The sequence below is a fragment of the Cherax quadricarinatus genome, chromosome 49 (assembly GCF_038502225.1).
Source record: "Cherax quadricarinatus isolate ZL_2023a chromosome 49, ASM3850222v1, whole genome shotgun sequence".
Lineage (NCBI taxonomy): Eukaryota > Metazoa > Arthropoda > Malacostraca > Decapoda > Parastacidae > Cherax > Cherax quadricarinatus.
Window position 1 is genome coordinate 5,369,920 of NC_091340.1, and position 17,423 is coordinate 5,387,342.

Here is a 17,423-nt window from a genome sequence, read left to right on the forward strand (position 1 = left end):
ATGCTGCATCTGATGGTCTACCGGGTGGGGTTATAGAGTCTTGGGTAGCTTGGCAGGGGTATTGGACGAGTTGTGAGTAGACCTTCTGCAGTGTTCTATGTTCTTATGTGGGATAGCGATGAAGTTTCTTGGCGAGTGGTTCAGCTATGTTATAGAAGCCGTTGTTCTGGTTGAAATTGTTGGTTATAGAGATAAGCGATGATTCCGGGATTCTTCGGTATTGAGTGTTGTCTTCTGTGGCGATAAGTCTTGAGTTTCTGTAGTTAATTAAATGGTTGTGTGAATTGCGATGTTGTACACAGGCATTCCTTGTATCATCAGTCCTGCTTGCATATTGGTGTTCTGAAATACGTGTTTGGAGGTCTCTTGATGTTTCGCCCACATATAATTTGTTGCAGCCATTGCAAGGGATTATGTATACCCCTGCAGAGGATGGAGGCTTGTCCTGTCTACTACTGGTGATGTCCTTGATGGTCGTGGTTGTGGAGGTAGATACTTGGAATGATGTATTGGAAAAGATGTTGGAAACATGTTTGGCAATGGAGTTGGTGGGGAGGACTATGTATCTCTTCTCGGCAGTGTCTTCGAAATAAAGATGCCTAACTGTTGCGTATGTGTCTTACCTAACAATCTGTCGGTATTTTATACCATTTTAATGTTCAGATCTGTGTGTGACTTGAAAAAGCCCACTGTGTGGGTGAAACGTTGTCAATAAAGGATCACATTATACTGCATATGTGTTTATATTTCCACCGTGTTGTGTTGTTGTTGGGTATATAAGGGCCACTGAGTGTAAGCCGTCCATAATGGTGGTGAGGCGGCGGTGGTTTTTGTAGCCCTATGTAACTCCAACAACATTGGAGGAGTTGGTAGAATCGCTGAATCACTAAAGAAGGAACCCTCTACCACCATCACAATGACCTTCTACCACTATTACAACTGTTACCACCATCACTACTACCTTCTACCACCAAAGATAGCTTCTATTGCCAGCCCTTTGGTTAATAATGTGAGAAACACACAATTTATGAAAAATTTTGTAGAAAAATGCAAAGATGGTGGTGGTAGAGTGGAAGCAGTTGTGATAGTGGTTGATGAACATAAGAAAGGAGGATCACTGCAGCAGGCCTCTTGGCCCATGCTCGGCAGGTCCTTTACAATTCATCCCACTAACGAAATATTTTCCTAACCCAATCCTCAATGCTACCCAAGAAATAAGCTCTGATAACTCTATCCACTCATTTGGGACTTGCAAATGAGTGGATAGAGTTATCAGAGCTTATTTCTTGGGTAGCATTGAGGACTGGGTTGGGAAAATGTTTCATTAGTGGGATGAATTGTAAAGGACCTGCCGAGCATGGGCCAACAGGCCTGCTGCAGTGATCCTCCTTTCTTATGTTCTTATGTTCATCAACCACTATGACAACTGCTTCCACTCTACCACCACCATCTTTGCATTTTTCTACAAACTTTTTCATAAATTATGTGTTTCTAACATTCTTTACCAAAGGGCTGGCACTAGAAGCTTTATTTGGAGCCATGGTAACTTATTTAGCACTTGCAAGCACTAAAATCAATGGAATATTATGAAATATTTCGTAGGAGCATGTGAGGGGACCGTCACTCACTGGTAAACAATGGCACACTGGCTGGGAAGGAAAGGCCAAGGCGGCTCAGAGCGTGAGTACGCGTCCAGGACGAAGGACTATTAGGACTATTAGCGAGTTACCGGACCATTTGCGAGCCAATATTTTGACGAAAAAACAGGACTATTTCTGAAATGGACGACTTTCAGGCCGGACGATTATTGAGGGACCACTGTGTGTATGTGTGTATATATATATATATATATATATATATATATATATATATATATATATATATATATATATATATATATATATATATATATATATATATATATATATATATATATATATATATATATATAAAATAAATAAATAATCTCTATCTCTCAACAAATTAAACTCGCACATCCATCACATACCAAGGAAATTTTCTGAAACAAAGGGCATTTTTTTAAAAAAAAGGCATTACTGTATACAGTACATCAAACATTTACTTAACCCTTTCAGGGTCGACAGTCCCTCTCAGAGACTTGTTCTCAGGATTGGCCAAATTTAAAAAAAAAATAAAATTATTTCTTATGAAAAGATAGAGAATCTTTTCCCGATCATAATGACACCAAAAGTATGAAATTTGATGGAAAACTTACGGAATTATGCTCTCGCGAAGTTAGAGGTCTGGACGATGTTTCCGCATCGGCGATTTTGCCCACTTTGAGCCCTATTTTCGGCCAATTCCAGTGTACAGTGGACCCCCGCTTTACGATCAGTGTATTTATGTAAGTGCATTTGTACGTGTATGTTTCAGGGTCTGAAATGGACTAATCTAATTCACAATATTCCTTATGGGAACAAATTCGTTCAGTAATGGCACCTGAACATACTTCTGGAATGAAATAATATCGTAAACCGGGGGTCCACTGTACTTGTCGACAAAAATCATAATTTTACTAGAACTCCATTTTTTCTATCGAATGAGTACAAGAAACCACCCATTTACCGGTTTCAACTATCCAATACAGTGGTCAGAATTTAGCAATTTTGCCAATTTCACACAAATTTCAAAAGATGCCAATTTCCGAATAGGGTCCAGAATAAACAAGAAAGACATTCCTGGCACTAAAATAACATTTCCTCTGTTCATTAGTCACGTCCCCATGCCCCTCTTACATTCTTTTTCTTTCCACTTTGAATTTTTATTCTCACAAAAAAAAAAAAGATAGAAGATTTACTGTTATGCAGACTACTGCATTGGTGTAGAAATGGTATAAATAACATCATCGCACTTGTGAAAGAATATTAGACTCACCAGTTGACGTGTATTGGACACACAGCATGATTTGTTTACTTTTGAACTTTGGTAAAAATCAAACATTTCTGCTACTTTGAGGTCAATTTCAAGGTACTTTTCTTTGTAAAACCAGTCAAAATCATCTCAATTTCTGTAATATGTCTTCCATTCTATAAAATGAGACCAGAAAAACTAGAATACAACAATAAATACTACGAAAATACAGTGCAAAGTCGCTGTTTTAATCCAAAAGTACGGTCAAAGTTTTCTTTTTTTCTCATTATGCATTGTGTGCTGCAGGATTTTTTTTTTATACTGCGCACACTGACCACATAGACCCATTCTTTCATATGTAGGCCTACCAGCTTTCTCTAACTAGATTTGAGGGCGCTAGAATTTAGGTGTACAGTGGACCCCTGACATTCGATACTAATCCGTTCCTGAGAGCTCATAGAATGTCGAAAGTATCGAAAATCTAATTAATTTTCCCCATAAGAAATAATGGAAATCAAATTAATCCGTGCAAGACACCCAAAAGTATGAAAAAAAAAATTTTACCACATGAAATATTAAGTTTAATGCAATAGAATAATTACAATAATGACAATAACAATAGAATAATTGACACTTACCTTTAATAAAGATCTGATGGTGATTGATGGGATGGGAGGAGGGGATAGTGTCGAAGTTGTTACTGTTTAGAAGGGGAATCCCCTTCCATTAGGACTTGAGGTAGCAAGTCCTTTTCCGGGGTTACTTCCCTTCTTTTAATGCCACTTGGACCAGCTTGAGAGTCACTGGACCTCTGTCGCCGTTCCTTTAAGATTTGTCTAAAATGGGCCATAACATTGTCATTGTAATAGTCACCAGCACGGCTTGCAATAGCTGTGTTAGGGTGATTTTCATCCATAAAGGTTTACCGTTCAACCCACTTTGCACACATTTCCTTAATTTTTGAAGTAGGCACAATGGATTCCACAACTGGCATAGGCTTCTCAGGGTTAGCCCCAAAACCTTCAAAATCTTTCTTAATTTCCATACTAATTCTCACCCTTTTTACCACAGGGTTGGCACTAGAAGCTTTCTTGGGGCCCATGGTGACTTATTTTGCAGAAACAAGCACCAAAAACAGTGATAATATGGATAATATGGAATGTACTGAATGTATCCTTAGATGCGCGCACACTGGCTGGCTTGTAAACAGTCCCACACACGGGGCAGTTCAGGCCACACGTGGACACGTCTCGTATGAATCGTATCGAATGTCGATGCGAAATTTTTGCGTTAAAATGCATCGAATGTTGGATTTATCGAATGTCGATGCCATCGAATGTCGGGGGTCCACTGTACTAGTATGTCAAGAACCCTGGAGCATAAGCCGTACTAGTACGGCTGAAACCCTGAAAGGGTTCAACAGAATTAAACCAATCTGTCCTAACTTCATTTATGGCATATGCACTTGAGGATCTACAGTAGGAAATCATCCAAAACTCATTGTAATGACAAAAATTTGCTTTTAGAATGATGAATAGATCAGGCTCCAGACAATACACTTCATCTACTGCTCAAAAGGTTAAATAATGCTTGTCATGCTCATTTTTGTTTGCCACCCTCCCTTAATACTCTGCATACTGTATACAAGACGCTCGATGCAAATACTAACCCAGGCAACAGAATGCATAAACAATACAAGTAACAAATCTTGATTTACCACATGTTAACCCTTTGACTGTCGCGGTCGTATATGTACGTCATGGGAGATACCGTGTTTGACGTATCTATACGCATAAATTCTAGCGGCTTCAAATCGAGCGGGAGAGGGCTGGTAGGCCTACACGAGAGAGAATGGGTCTCAGTGGTCGGTGTGCACCCTGTGAAAAAAAACCTGGGACTCAGCGGTGCATTGTGGGAACGCCATCTTGGTAGTCCATTTTCACCATGCCTCGCGGTAAGAAGTTCCTCACTCCTCGGCGGATTGGAGGTCTTTTGTTCCCAAGTGATAGCTCAAACAGTGATGATAGTGTCAGTGAAAGTGAATTCCCTGGTTTTGAAGCGGGTGTGACCGAGAAAATTACCCAGGATAACATAATTAGTGATGAAAACCCAGATGACCCACAACCATCCACCTCTGGTGCTAGGCCGGCTCGTTCATATTCACCTGTACCAGGACGAAAGAGGAAACTATTTGCCCGTGTACAAGACTCAGATGTGAGCAGTGCAAGTGATAGTGATAGTGATTTCAAGGTTATTGAAAGCACTTCTAGTTGTGACAGTGAGGGTGAATATTCCCCAGTGAAACGGCAGTATGTACGACGTCGCATGCGGTCTGGTAGTGTGCCATATGCTCTTCCAAGAGGAAGGAGTACATCTCGGAGCACATCCCGTGGCCCTACACCACGTCCTGATAGTGAAGATGACGATATTGTTACGATGGGTATAAATGATGTGAGTGAGGCAGCAGGCGGTGGTGGTGATAGTGACGGTGCCATGAGTCATGTGACACCAGCAGCGGGCCACGCTAGTGCCCGCGCTGCTGACTCTGCACAACTACAACCTGCTTCGGCCGACCCCACACTCTCACAACCACAACCACAACCTGCACAACCACAACGACATTACAATATCCAGAACGCACCAGCTGACCGCATCTGGGATTGGCATCAAGATGACGAGTTTGTTCCCAATCCCCATGACTTTGATGGAGGACAAAGTGGAATACGGCCATCATGTACACTTGGGAACAATCCCACTGAACTGGAATGCTTTCAGTTGTTCTTCGATGAACCCCTGATGGACATTATTGTCAGGGAAAGCAATACATACTATGAGTACACCATGGCAAACACTATGCTTTCACCAAGATCACGCCTACACCAGTGGAAGGACACAACTGTGGCAGAGATGTATCTGTTCTTTGCCACAATAATGCTTATGCCACATGTGTATAAGCATAGTGTCAGCACATACTGGACGACAGACCGCCTATTTTCAACCCCTGCTTTCAGTGACATTATACCAGTGAATAGATTTGTGTTACTGTTACGTATGTTACACTTTTCAGACAAAACCAGGCCTGACAGAAGCGACAGGTTATATAAGATCAGACGTGTGTTTATGTACCTGAAACAAAAGTGCTGTATGTATTTTTATCCCTTCAGGAAGCTTGTTATTGACGAGTCTTTGATTTTGTTCAAAGAAAGACTCTCATTCAAGCAGTATATACCAAGCAAGAGGAAACGCTTTGGTATAAAGTTATTTGTTCTGTGTGATTGCAAAACTGGTCTGGTTTTGGATATAATTGTGTACACTGGCGGTAAAACAATGGAAGATACCAGGAAGTTACTGGGTATCTCTGGTGATGTGGTTAGAACAATGATGGAGCCATATCTTGGTAAGGGGCATATTTTATATACTGACAACTGGTACACAAGCCCTATACTCAGTGATTTCTTGCGAGTGAACATGACAGATGTGTGTGGCACAGTGCGTAGAAGTCGTAAACATATGCCTAGGTTCGAAGCTGGCAGTCGTAGAGGTGAAGTGCAGGTGTTTGCTGCCAATGACATCATGGCATTTCGGTGGCATGACAAACGTGATGTCACACTGCTGACATCAGTTCACCGACACGAAATGGTAGAGACTGGCAAGCAGAATAGAGAGACCAATGAACCTATTGTAAAACCTGCAGCTGTGATGGATTACAACCTCAATATGCGCTTAGTGGACAAATGTGACATGCAGATTGGGTTTGCTGACTGTGTTCGCAAGAGTTATAAGTGGTACATAAAACTGTTTTTCCATCTTCTTGACATTTCCATGCTGAATGCTTATAATATGTATAAGTTGAAGACCAAGAACAAACCCAAATATGGTGAATTTTGTTTGTCAGTCATCAGACAAATAATATTCAAGTACCAAGAAACAACACCTGCAATAGACCAGCGCCCACGAAATTATCAACACATGTCCTCTCGTCTGAGGCCTGGTGATCACTACCCCATACCACTGCCTGCTACTACTGCCAAGAAAAATGCTCAGAAGAGGTGTTTTGTCTGTGGACATACCACAAAACGCCAACAAAAACGCAGAGACACTCGTTTTATGTGTGAGGAGTGTAAGACACCATTGTGCTTATACCCATGTTTCAAAGAATTCCACAAGCTGCAGCACTTCTAATAAAGTGTCCAGTGATTGTACATATGTATATATATTATAAAGCAATCGTAATAAACATTTGTTTACATTGTTTGTTTGTGTAAACAAGTTTTAGCAACATTATAATGATACGAGTGTTTTTGCTATAATTGTGTTACATTCAACGAGTGCATATTTGAACATTGCACAATAATTTGGTCTCACAGGCCACAAAAGTTATGTGAAAAAATAAAATAGTGAAAAAAACAAGAAACCATCGAATACAAGTAAATAAAAGTTTACCGGGTGAGCGGCAGTCACCGCTGTTGCCGCCAGCAGATCAATTTCAGCAAACTTCAGGACTCTATATCTCGGTAAGTACTGATGGGAAATTTTATTTTTTGGGACTAAAACAATCAGAAAAATAATCTTAACATTTTCATAAGAAAAAATAATTTTTTTTTTTTTTCGAATATTTTGCGACACCATGAGCAACTTCAGGATTGGGCCCTTCGACAGTCAAAGGGTTAAACTCCATGCAAATAAAAGCTTTAAGAGTAAGAAACACTCTTTTAGAAGATTCTGAAAGTTCCTTGTCTGCCAACTGCTTTAAAAATATAAAAAAAAAATACCACCTGAATTTGATGCAAATTTGATTAGAATGAATAAAAGTGTCAAGTATGGTTCCTGAGGCAACCTGTTTGTCCTGATTTCTGTCAGCATTTATATTCATGCATATAGTCACCACTATTTTTCTTCCCTCAGTAGTTATTGTACACTAACTAAAATTATTGCTAACATTGCTGTTTTAATGTATAGTACACAGTTTTATTACATAAAATAGTCATTACAGTTAATCTTACCCACAGTCAGTTTAGTTATACAGACTTATCCTTCAAGTAATCTAACTTCAGCTATATAATGTCAAGTAGTTTTTAAGTTCTAGTTATAGTTTACTCAAAATTCTCTGATAGCCAGGCACTTTCCAAAGTGTTTGAAATGAATGTGTCTTAATTTTGTAGCAGTTATGTACATCTTGAAAATAAATTTGTTTATCAGGATTTGGAAGTTGTGTGTGTGACATGAGAGTAATAGTTGGAATCTTCTCTTGCAGGTGTTGTGAACGACACAGGAAAAAGAAGAGAAAGAAGAGGAGGGATGAATCGAAACATTCCAAATTGTCGCTCTGAAAAAGTGATTTTTTTTTTTGCATATACTGTAGTGTAATCTTGAAAATGTTTCCTAAAGTTGGATGAAATCCTACAATAAATTCGTCAAAACCGTGAATTTATTTGTCAGGAATGATGTTTATTAATGAGATGTTTTGTCACAAAAGATACAACGTCATTAAAAATTTTGTAATGAAAAATGCTTGCCTGTTAAAGTAGTGGAATTCTCTTTTCCATGTAAGCAGTATGGAATTGTGTGTGTGTATTCCTCTCTCTTGGAGTGGGAGAAGGTTAGGCAATTATAAATGTTTCTTTCGCATCTAATGTGATGTTGCCATCAACTTCTTCCCCAGTGGAGAATGCACCAACACCAGTGTGTCTTGCAGGCAGTTTTGTCTGTCAGTCTCAGCATTTAGGTCACACAAAGGCAGGGCAGGTGACAGATGTGCAGAGAGAGGAATACCAGCAATCACCCAAACTTGATTTTGGGATGTGTGGCATAGATGATGCTAGCCAGGAGAGGAGGGATACAATGCCTCCTCCAGATTTATGCGCCAGTGATGGACAGAACTGTGGTGAGTTGCAAAGACGGAATAGTAGGTCTTGCGATATAGACGCAGACACCACTATTGCTCAAGCTGCCTGTGATAAAGAATTCATGACAAGTATGTCACAAAGTGGAGGTAATGGGGAGGAGACTGAGGAAGGAGCTTGGGGTCTCCCGCCTCGCTCGTATGGGGAACCCTCAGGTGGGGTAGAAGAGTCTTTTGAAGATTGTGTAACAATTGGTACCAAGGCTAGTTTGCCTGATTTATGTGATACTAGTAGTGGTGCACGCAGCAAAGTGCATCTCAACTGTGGCTTACCAAATGACGGTAGAAAAGATTTGGATTGTAATGTTTTGTCTCCAGTGACAGGGGAAGGTAGCCATGGGAATACTTTTGAAAAAAGCAGTTCCGAGTCTCGAAGGGATGCTAACCCCAAAGATGTGGAAGAAAGTATGGTGGAAGACCAGTCATTTAGTTGTAGTGAAAATAATGATGCCAGAGAAACAGTGCCTGTACAAAATAAGAGAGTTGAAAGATTTCCTGCATCTGATAGTATTGATGACAGTGTTATGAATTGTGAACTTCGTAATGAAGAGTCAGACACTTGTATGAAGGAAGAAGTTAAATCTAAGCTAAGTGGTAACTGTAGCGTAGGAGAGGCAAAAAATATCGGTGAATATGTTGATTTTGGTCATATAGACTCCTGTGAACCAGAAGGAGCAGCTGGTCCATTGGAAGACTATCTTGTTCATGACAGCCAGCAAATCTCTCTAGTGTCATGTGGCATAACCCAGTGTGATCCAAGTTTTCAGCAGGATGTTGAGATGGAGGATTTCTCAGAAGATGAACAAGGCATTAACTTAATCAGGCACAATCTTCACCACTCCAGTCACCCAATGTTTAATAAATGGCCATGCTATTTCTACATAACTCAAGAACATCTTAGCAGCTTCTCCATAGATTCTCATGGAAGGCATATTGGATCTGTAAGGCTCTTATTATTTAATGTAGATTAGTTTGGTGTTATTGATGGGAGTAAAAGTCATAGTATTCTTTCTTTACAGTGGCTGTGTTATATGCAGTAATTGTCTTCATGTTCCTTTGATGTATTTTATCCTGAGTTAATCTTTGCAGATGTTACATTATATGTATGCACTGTGTTTTGATAAACATAATTTATTACATTTTGTATTACCTTAGAGGCAGGACAGAATTTATTGGAAGGCATTGGGTTAATAATTTTGTTGGGATGCATAACTATTAGAGAGGCTATCAGAGTATTGATGTACGTATTTCTGCTGTGGGGGATATGCGTTCCACCTGAATTATAACACTTATACCTGTTTAATACCCATATCATTCCCCAGGCATTGCGACATGTATGGGCGGCGTAGTGCTCCCCAGGCATTGTGACCCATGGGTTTAGTGCTCCTTCTGTGAATGTGATCATGATCTACCCCTTGGATTCTCTTGTAGCTTATTTGTGCCTAAGACAATCTAGGTGGCTCCACTCCGTAGTTAATACTGTACCTTGTTGTGTACACACGACTGACCCCAGTTATTACCTGGATTTTTTTCCACATCAGTATTTTTGGCTGGGTTACCATCTGCCCAACTCTGGCAGCTTCAGGGATAATGTCTGCATCTGCAGCTGTCTTTCATGTTCTTTTTGAGGATGATGCCCACTCTGCCTGCCGTGCCCTACTCTTAAGACTTGAGAATGGTTGGTTGTCCACGTAAAACATTGGGGTTTGGCCTTTGAAAGTTCGGTGCTCCATATACGGCCACCCTTGGGGTTGTTCTGCTTTTTCTTTGAGATCTGGGGATCCTTGTGTTGGGGTATTGTGATATGCTTTCCTCACCTGGGGCCAATTTTAGGCTTTCCAAGTGGCTTTTCCCTGACTGCTTCTTGTTTGGAATGGATAACTGTGTTCCTGCTAGCATGTTTTGTGATTATACTGCCCCTCCTATGTTCAGGCCCTGTTCTTTGGGTTCCTCTGGGATACATGGGGGCTTGGACTGTCATGATAACTCGGGTTCACTCCATATCAGGACCTCTCAGAGGTGTAGTAAGCTCCAGGCCATGTTTATCCAGAGTACCTCTAACCATTAAAGAAAGGTTACATAAAAAATATAAGGCACCAAATGAAACTTGAGACAAAATTTGATTGTTTTATCAATTGTTTAATGCTTTTCTTGATGCCTTTTCTGTGAAGGCACTGATAATGAGTTAAGTCAGCGCTTGTGCAGTGTCACAGTTGAGGTTCAGCATGGTGAACCCATCCAAAATTTTCTTGTCATTTACTGCCCCTCAAGAGAGGTTCCTTGATGCTGGTCAGGGGCTCTTGATCTAGGGAATTGGATCTGTGCTCTGGTTCCTTGAAATGAGTCTGAATACCTTCCCCCCCAACATGTGCTGTATAATCCTATGGGTTTAGCACTCCCCCATGATTATAATAATTATATAATTATCATTTACTGGACTTAAGATAATTCTTTACAAATGCTGGTAAACTGACAAAAATGTGCATTATTAGGAAAAACAGCTGATATTCCAAGATCAAATATTAATTGAAGTAATTCCTTTTAGTTGCATGGAAAGATGGATGAACCTGGAATTTTATTGTGCTTAATTGTTCTTAGCTGATATTAAACCACTGAGTGTTTAGACTGAAACAGCAGGTGCCACTCTCATCCTTGATGAATTTGAAAAATCCAAAATGTAAATAGTATGTATTGAGTATTTTAATCTAATTTATTGCCCCCAAAAAAGTGTTTTTGATGGCAAAAGAAGCCATCTCTTGTACTTTTAGCCTGATAGGATGATTAACTCAAGAATCAGACATTAGGGGCTCTGGTAGCATCGATAAAATGGGTACCTGGGTGTTAGTCGACTGGTGTGGGCCGCATCCTGGGACACCGACCTAATTTACCCGAAATGCTCAGCATAACAAAGGGCTTTCTATATACATGTAGTATGTCATTGATGTCAGCTAGGTCTGTATACCTTGTACACGTAGTTAAATAAAGATACAGTGGAACTTCGGTTTTCGTCTGCTTATGGCGTCTCTAAGATTTGCTTAAAATGGTACAAGGCATTGTCATTGAACATGTTGCAGACACAGCTTTGTTATGGTGATATTTCTCCACAAAACTTTGCAATTCACTCCACTTTGCACACATGTCCTTCATCACTTCCTATACGTCCTGGCGAGATCAACCACACATACGCCACTTTCATACTTTGCTAAAAGTTCTTTCTTAAATTTTATTGTGTTTCTCGCCTTCTTTATCAAAGGACTGGCACTCAGAAGTTTCTTTGGCCCCATGGTGGCTTAATTAGCAGTAGCACTCAATGAACAGGCACAAAAAACAATGGATTATTATGAAATGTTTTGGATGAACGCTCAGGGTAATGCTCACTCGACGAGAAACAAACCCAGACTGACTCAGACCGCGTGGGATGCTTTGTGTGGGCGTGGGCAAGTGGACAAATTCAGTATAGCAGACCAACGAAAACCGAGGTGATGAACGAAAACTGGGACAAAATTTTGACGAAAAAATAATCGAAAACCGAATTTGACGAAAACCAAGGTTCCACTGTATTATAATTATTATTATTATTATAATTATTATTATTATTATTATTATTATTATTATTATTAATAATAATAATATCATCATCATCGTAAAGTGCTGCCATCCTAAGCCTAAATTAGTGGTTATAGACACTGAAATACGTACTCGCCTTCCCAGTGTCCTTTGCAACAGCCAAGGGAATAACAGTGAGCTAGCCAGCATTCACAGTTAATTTCTTTCATAGGCATACATTTACTTTTGGTCATATTCAGAGAATATTAACCAAACATTTTACCATATACCTACAGATGCCACTCAGATGGCTAATACAATATGATTATCAATAATTGATGTTCATTTATAAACAGGGCAGTAAATATGACACGCATTTGATTATTACCAGTACACTATTGATCATCCTTGCCCAGTAGCTTCTACTATGTATACATGATATCTACTCACAAGTAAGACTATCTCTTCTAATGCCACAGCAGTGTTTTGAGAGCAAACCAAGGGTCAGACTAATGGCTGTGGGCTTTCTCCTGAAACCCTAACAGTATGGCTTTTTACTAACACTAAATCATGGAGATAATAATGAACTAAATCCTTGATATCATCAATCATTAATGATCATCATGAGCTTCCTCTGCATCATCATCCAGATTTTTTGTTATTTGGTTGAAACTACTCTTCCACATTTGCAAAAAACACAGCAAGAAATATAAGGAGCTGCACATTCATATTTAAGAGATAAGTAGTGCTGATCACTGCTGTAGCAGCAGTTGATTAATTTCAGGTCTTTTGGTTGGGCAGTCCAAACATCCAGATTTCACTGGATCTTGGTGTTGAAGTTCCTTGTTCAGGGCTGCCCTTTATTTTCATCCTGCCCTTGAGAGCCAAAATTTGTAGTGGATATCTGTTGATTTGTTAAAAATTTTCATGTCTGCTGTGGAGTCTTTTAGATTTTTCAGCTGGTTTCTTGCTGTGAGTCTTTACATCCTTAGTTTTACCTATGCCAGAGTAACATACCACTGTATAAGTGATGCTGTGTGTTTAGCAACTGTGGCACTTGGGTTAACTGATGAACATCCTTGTCTTGTGGGCTCCAAGTGGTGTGGTCAGCTGTCTCTGCGCAGTAATGAACTTAAAATAGACATCAGTGTCATTGACATCTGAGAATTGCCAATGATACTACTTGATGAGGAATGATTACATTGCCTACTTTATGTAGGGTCTTAGTCATGCCTTTGGATAAGTAACCCACTGTATATATCTATAGATATCGATGCTCTCCCTGTAAGCCCAATGGCACTGGATCAACTTAATGAGGTGGTTTGGCCTCTGGGAGGGGTGCCACTCTTCCCACAAGAACCTGGGATCTTTCAGCAAAAATGGTGGGGATATTTTTCCTTTGTCTAAATTGGCTGCAATTTATGCCAATAACAGAACATTTTATATGCGTAGATAGTGAAATGTGAAAAAAAAAGAACTTTGAATAGGTTTACTTGCATTGTAACTATGATTTATGTAATATGAGTGAATTAGTCATACCAGTAGCAGGTTGGTATCGTTAGTGGCAGAATAATGGTTGAAGTAAAATGTTTGTGTTGTTCCGTCATGATATTGGGCCTTTTTGTTCTTGTTTAAAGCTCTAAATAACTAAAGGGTTCTAGGGCTTTGAAAATACAGTAAAACGATACTCCTAGTGAGCACTAGACTGCTGGTGCTCACTAGCACTAGCAGTCTAGTGCTAGTACTAGTCTTGTCCTGTTTTTCATGATGGTTTGCATAGCCTGTTGAGGGGTAAGAGGAAAGTTTCCCAGTATAATTGTGTGCCATGTCTTATAAATGGCCAGAGAGGTGCATCTCGGGAATAAATTGATCTGTAGGTTCTGTCATTGGTGGGTTTACAGCGAGTTTACAGCTTCAGCCTCTTGCTTAGTATAGTAGTGTGCCTGTCTGTTGCAGGTTCAGGTGCATGTATGTGTGCATGTAATGACAGTTTTCTGGCTTTGCAAAGTTAATTTTCTTCAGCTTAATGCTGTCCACTGCCAGTTCTTCAAATGACTGAGTACAGAGATCCTCTTCCACACTGTTTCTAGCACAATTCCTTGTAATTGTGTTATGAAACTGCTCTTTTGGACTTTACAGATACCTGTAGCTTAATTCCTGTGTGGTTTTGGCCCCTTTTTCCAGCAGCCTTCTTTTTCTGTGTTGATGGTACAGTTCCAGGTGGGTACTCTAGGGCTCCTTAGCAGAAAACTGCTTTTTGACTACAGAAAATTTTTTTTATTTATGAGGTCTCTGAGTTTTCTTTTCATCCTCAGCTAAAATATTCAAGGTGATAAGAGGGTTGTTGGAGTATGAGCAAGATGAAATTTATAAAGGAGTTCAGGGAAATGGTTAGCTGGACCTTAGTTCTGGAGGTGAGAGGTACAGTGCCTGCATGCTGAAAGAGGGGTAGGGACAATGCAGTTCAGAGGGTAATCTGAACTATGAGGTCAGCATGCTTCTAGCAAGACAGTGACTGAAAGAGTGAGAGTGAGTGTTTTCTCTTATTTTTGGGGTCTTTCTATTTTGACATGCACTCCCCACCTGATATCCAAACACCACAGCAAGAGAATAAAAACCAGCAAACATACCAAAACTAGGAGAAGTAGGTAATAAATACCTGGAGAGTGTTTTGGGGATCAACACCCCCACGGCCCAGTCCACGACCATGCCGTGACCAGGGATAGGTATGAAATAATTCCATATGAATCCTCCCTCTGAGGTCCCTGATGTTGATGAGTTTTTCTTCATCTAAACAGTTTTGTTTTGAATTCAGCATTATAAAATAAACACTGCATTAAGAGTTGATTTATTAAAATAAATATTTTTTATTTGGCATTATTAAAATCTTTACTGGTAAGTTTTTTTCATTTGCATTTTCTAATAATTTGAGAATGGATGAATTCTGGTATTTCCACTACTTCAGTGTTTTTTTGTTTTTTTTTTAGTCTAATTTCAGCTGACTTTGATTTTTATTAGCATTTTAGTATTGGCCAATTACATCAGTTTTCTTATTAAATAAATTATTTTCAGCAATACAGTAGGGCCCCACTTATACTGCAGGTTAGGTTCTAGACTACCACCATAAAGCGGAAATTGCCATAAAGTGGAGGACTTTTTTTTTTCACTTATAAATGCATATAAATGCTAGTTAAGTTTACACTAACATATATTAAGTTAACAATAGAACTAGGCATTAAAAACAATAAAAAAGTAAAATACACATAGTATAGTACACTCATTACTTACCTTAAAATATTTGTAGTTGTATGTAGGGTGAGATGAGTAGTATTTATTGTAAAAAATCAGGTGTGGTAGGTATGGTAGCCAAGCAAGGCCACCCCCACCCCACCTCGCCCACAAGTAGTATACTTTGATATTTAGAGTGTCCCAGAGCAATAAAATGCATACACAGTTCACTCGTTACTTACTTTAAAATATTTGTAGTCTTGATGCAGGGTGAGATGAATAGTGTTTATTGTAAAAAAAATTGGGTGTGGTTGGTATTGTAGCCAGCCAGGCCACCTCCACCCCACCCTACCCCACCAGCGGCAGCGGGGGGTGGTAAGATGCGGAGTTATGTAAACAGACGAAGGTGTCTGGTTTTGGTTCATACGTCTGTATTATACCATAATACAAACACTTTACATTGTGTACACATTGTCTCCACATTGGTACAGTAGAATTAATAAAGAGCAACACTCCTATTCTCATGTAATACCATTTTTAGAAGAAATGACACTCTGAGTGAAGGCATACAAAAGGAACAATTTTCTATAGTTTCCCCTTGTAATATTATTGTGTACATATTTTCTTTGGTGCTGAACTATATTTATATTAATTTATTCTACTGTGGGGTGTATTTATCATGTTTATATGTTACTTAACCTGTTTACTATATAATTTTGAAAAAATATCATAGATGGATTAATAAAAATGTGTATATTAACATAATATACGACATTTAATGTGCCTCCGAGTGAGTATTATTATTATTATTAACCCATAAACGGTCCAAACGTGTATATATACGTTCTTACCGCTAGCGCCCCAAAGGTACATATACGTTTTATTTTTCCTACCTCCAAATTTGGCATGATTGGCCTGAGATGCCTGGTTAGCATAGAATGGGTCTTAACACTCAGTGTGCACCATATTAAAAAAAATCTGGGACCACTGAGTACCTTGTGGAAGTGCCAGTTGTACTGAGTGCCAGCTAGAGTAAACAGTGGGGCAAACACCAAGGATTCACTGATGTAATGTCATATTAACACTCCTCTTTTAAGAGGAAAGTGATGTTAACCCCAAGTTTATGGTCTGTCTATTTCTGTCTATCTCTGTGTCTGTCTCTGTCTATCTCTCTATCTGTCTGTCTGTCTCACAGGTACACACAAATACAATTATACATAGTGTAAATTACCTAGGATAACCTAAAAAGTCCAAAGTGCTATACTGTGCTTGTAGATATAATGCATAAGAATACCTGTTGGTTCACAGTGGCTCTCACTGAGACGGACAGAGAGACGGAAAGAGACAAGCAGACAGAGAAATAAGACAGACAGATAATCAGAGATACGAGCTCATCAAATGTCATCCCTTATCTCTGCACCCTCGCTGGCACCCATCAAATGTCATAGCTTATCTCCTCTTATCTCTGCACTATCTGATCTCTGCACCCTTGCTGCAGCCCATCAAATGTCATCTCATATCTGATCTTATTGCTGCCCTCCCTGATGCCTGTCACTGAACACTTGTTTTACACATTGCTTCAAGGTAATTTCTTCCTTCTTCCTTCTTCTTCTTCTTCTTCCTTCTTCTTCTTCTTCTTCTTCTTCTTCTTCTTCTATACTCCCGTGTATCCAAAACATTGCTGGGACCTGTAAATATTTTGTATATATTCCTAGACAATAGTAAATGACCAAGGCAGGTGTAAATGTCCACCTGTCAATGTGTTTGTGACAATTTGAGTACAATTTCAGTACCTAATATTAGTGTCAGAACAAATATTGATTATGAAATGACAAGAACTACAATAAATTGTAATTATCAGAACATAAAAATTATA

At 39.3% G+C, this 17,423-nt stretch overlaps 1 protein-coding gene across 1 annotated transcript in view; it reads left to right on the plus strand.

The window, feature by feature from the left end:
- LOC128696946 (uncharacterized) overlaps positions 1–11,225 on the plus strand; it is a 41,413-nt gene extending 30,188 nt beyond the window's left edge. The window contains exon 2 of the mRNA XM_070095141.1: positions 8,126–11,225. Within this exon, the coding sequence (XP_069951242.1) occupies positions 8,509–9,744 (1,236 nt within the window). The 5' untranslated portion in view covers positions 8,126–8,508 and the 3' untranslated portion in view covers positions 9,745–11,225. The remainder of the gene's footprint in view (positions 1–8,125) is intronic.
- Positions 11,226–17,423: the final 6,198 nt, after the last annotated feature.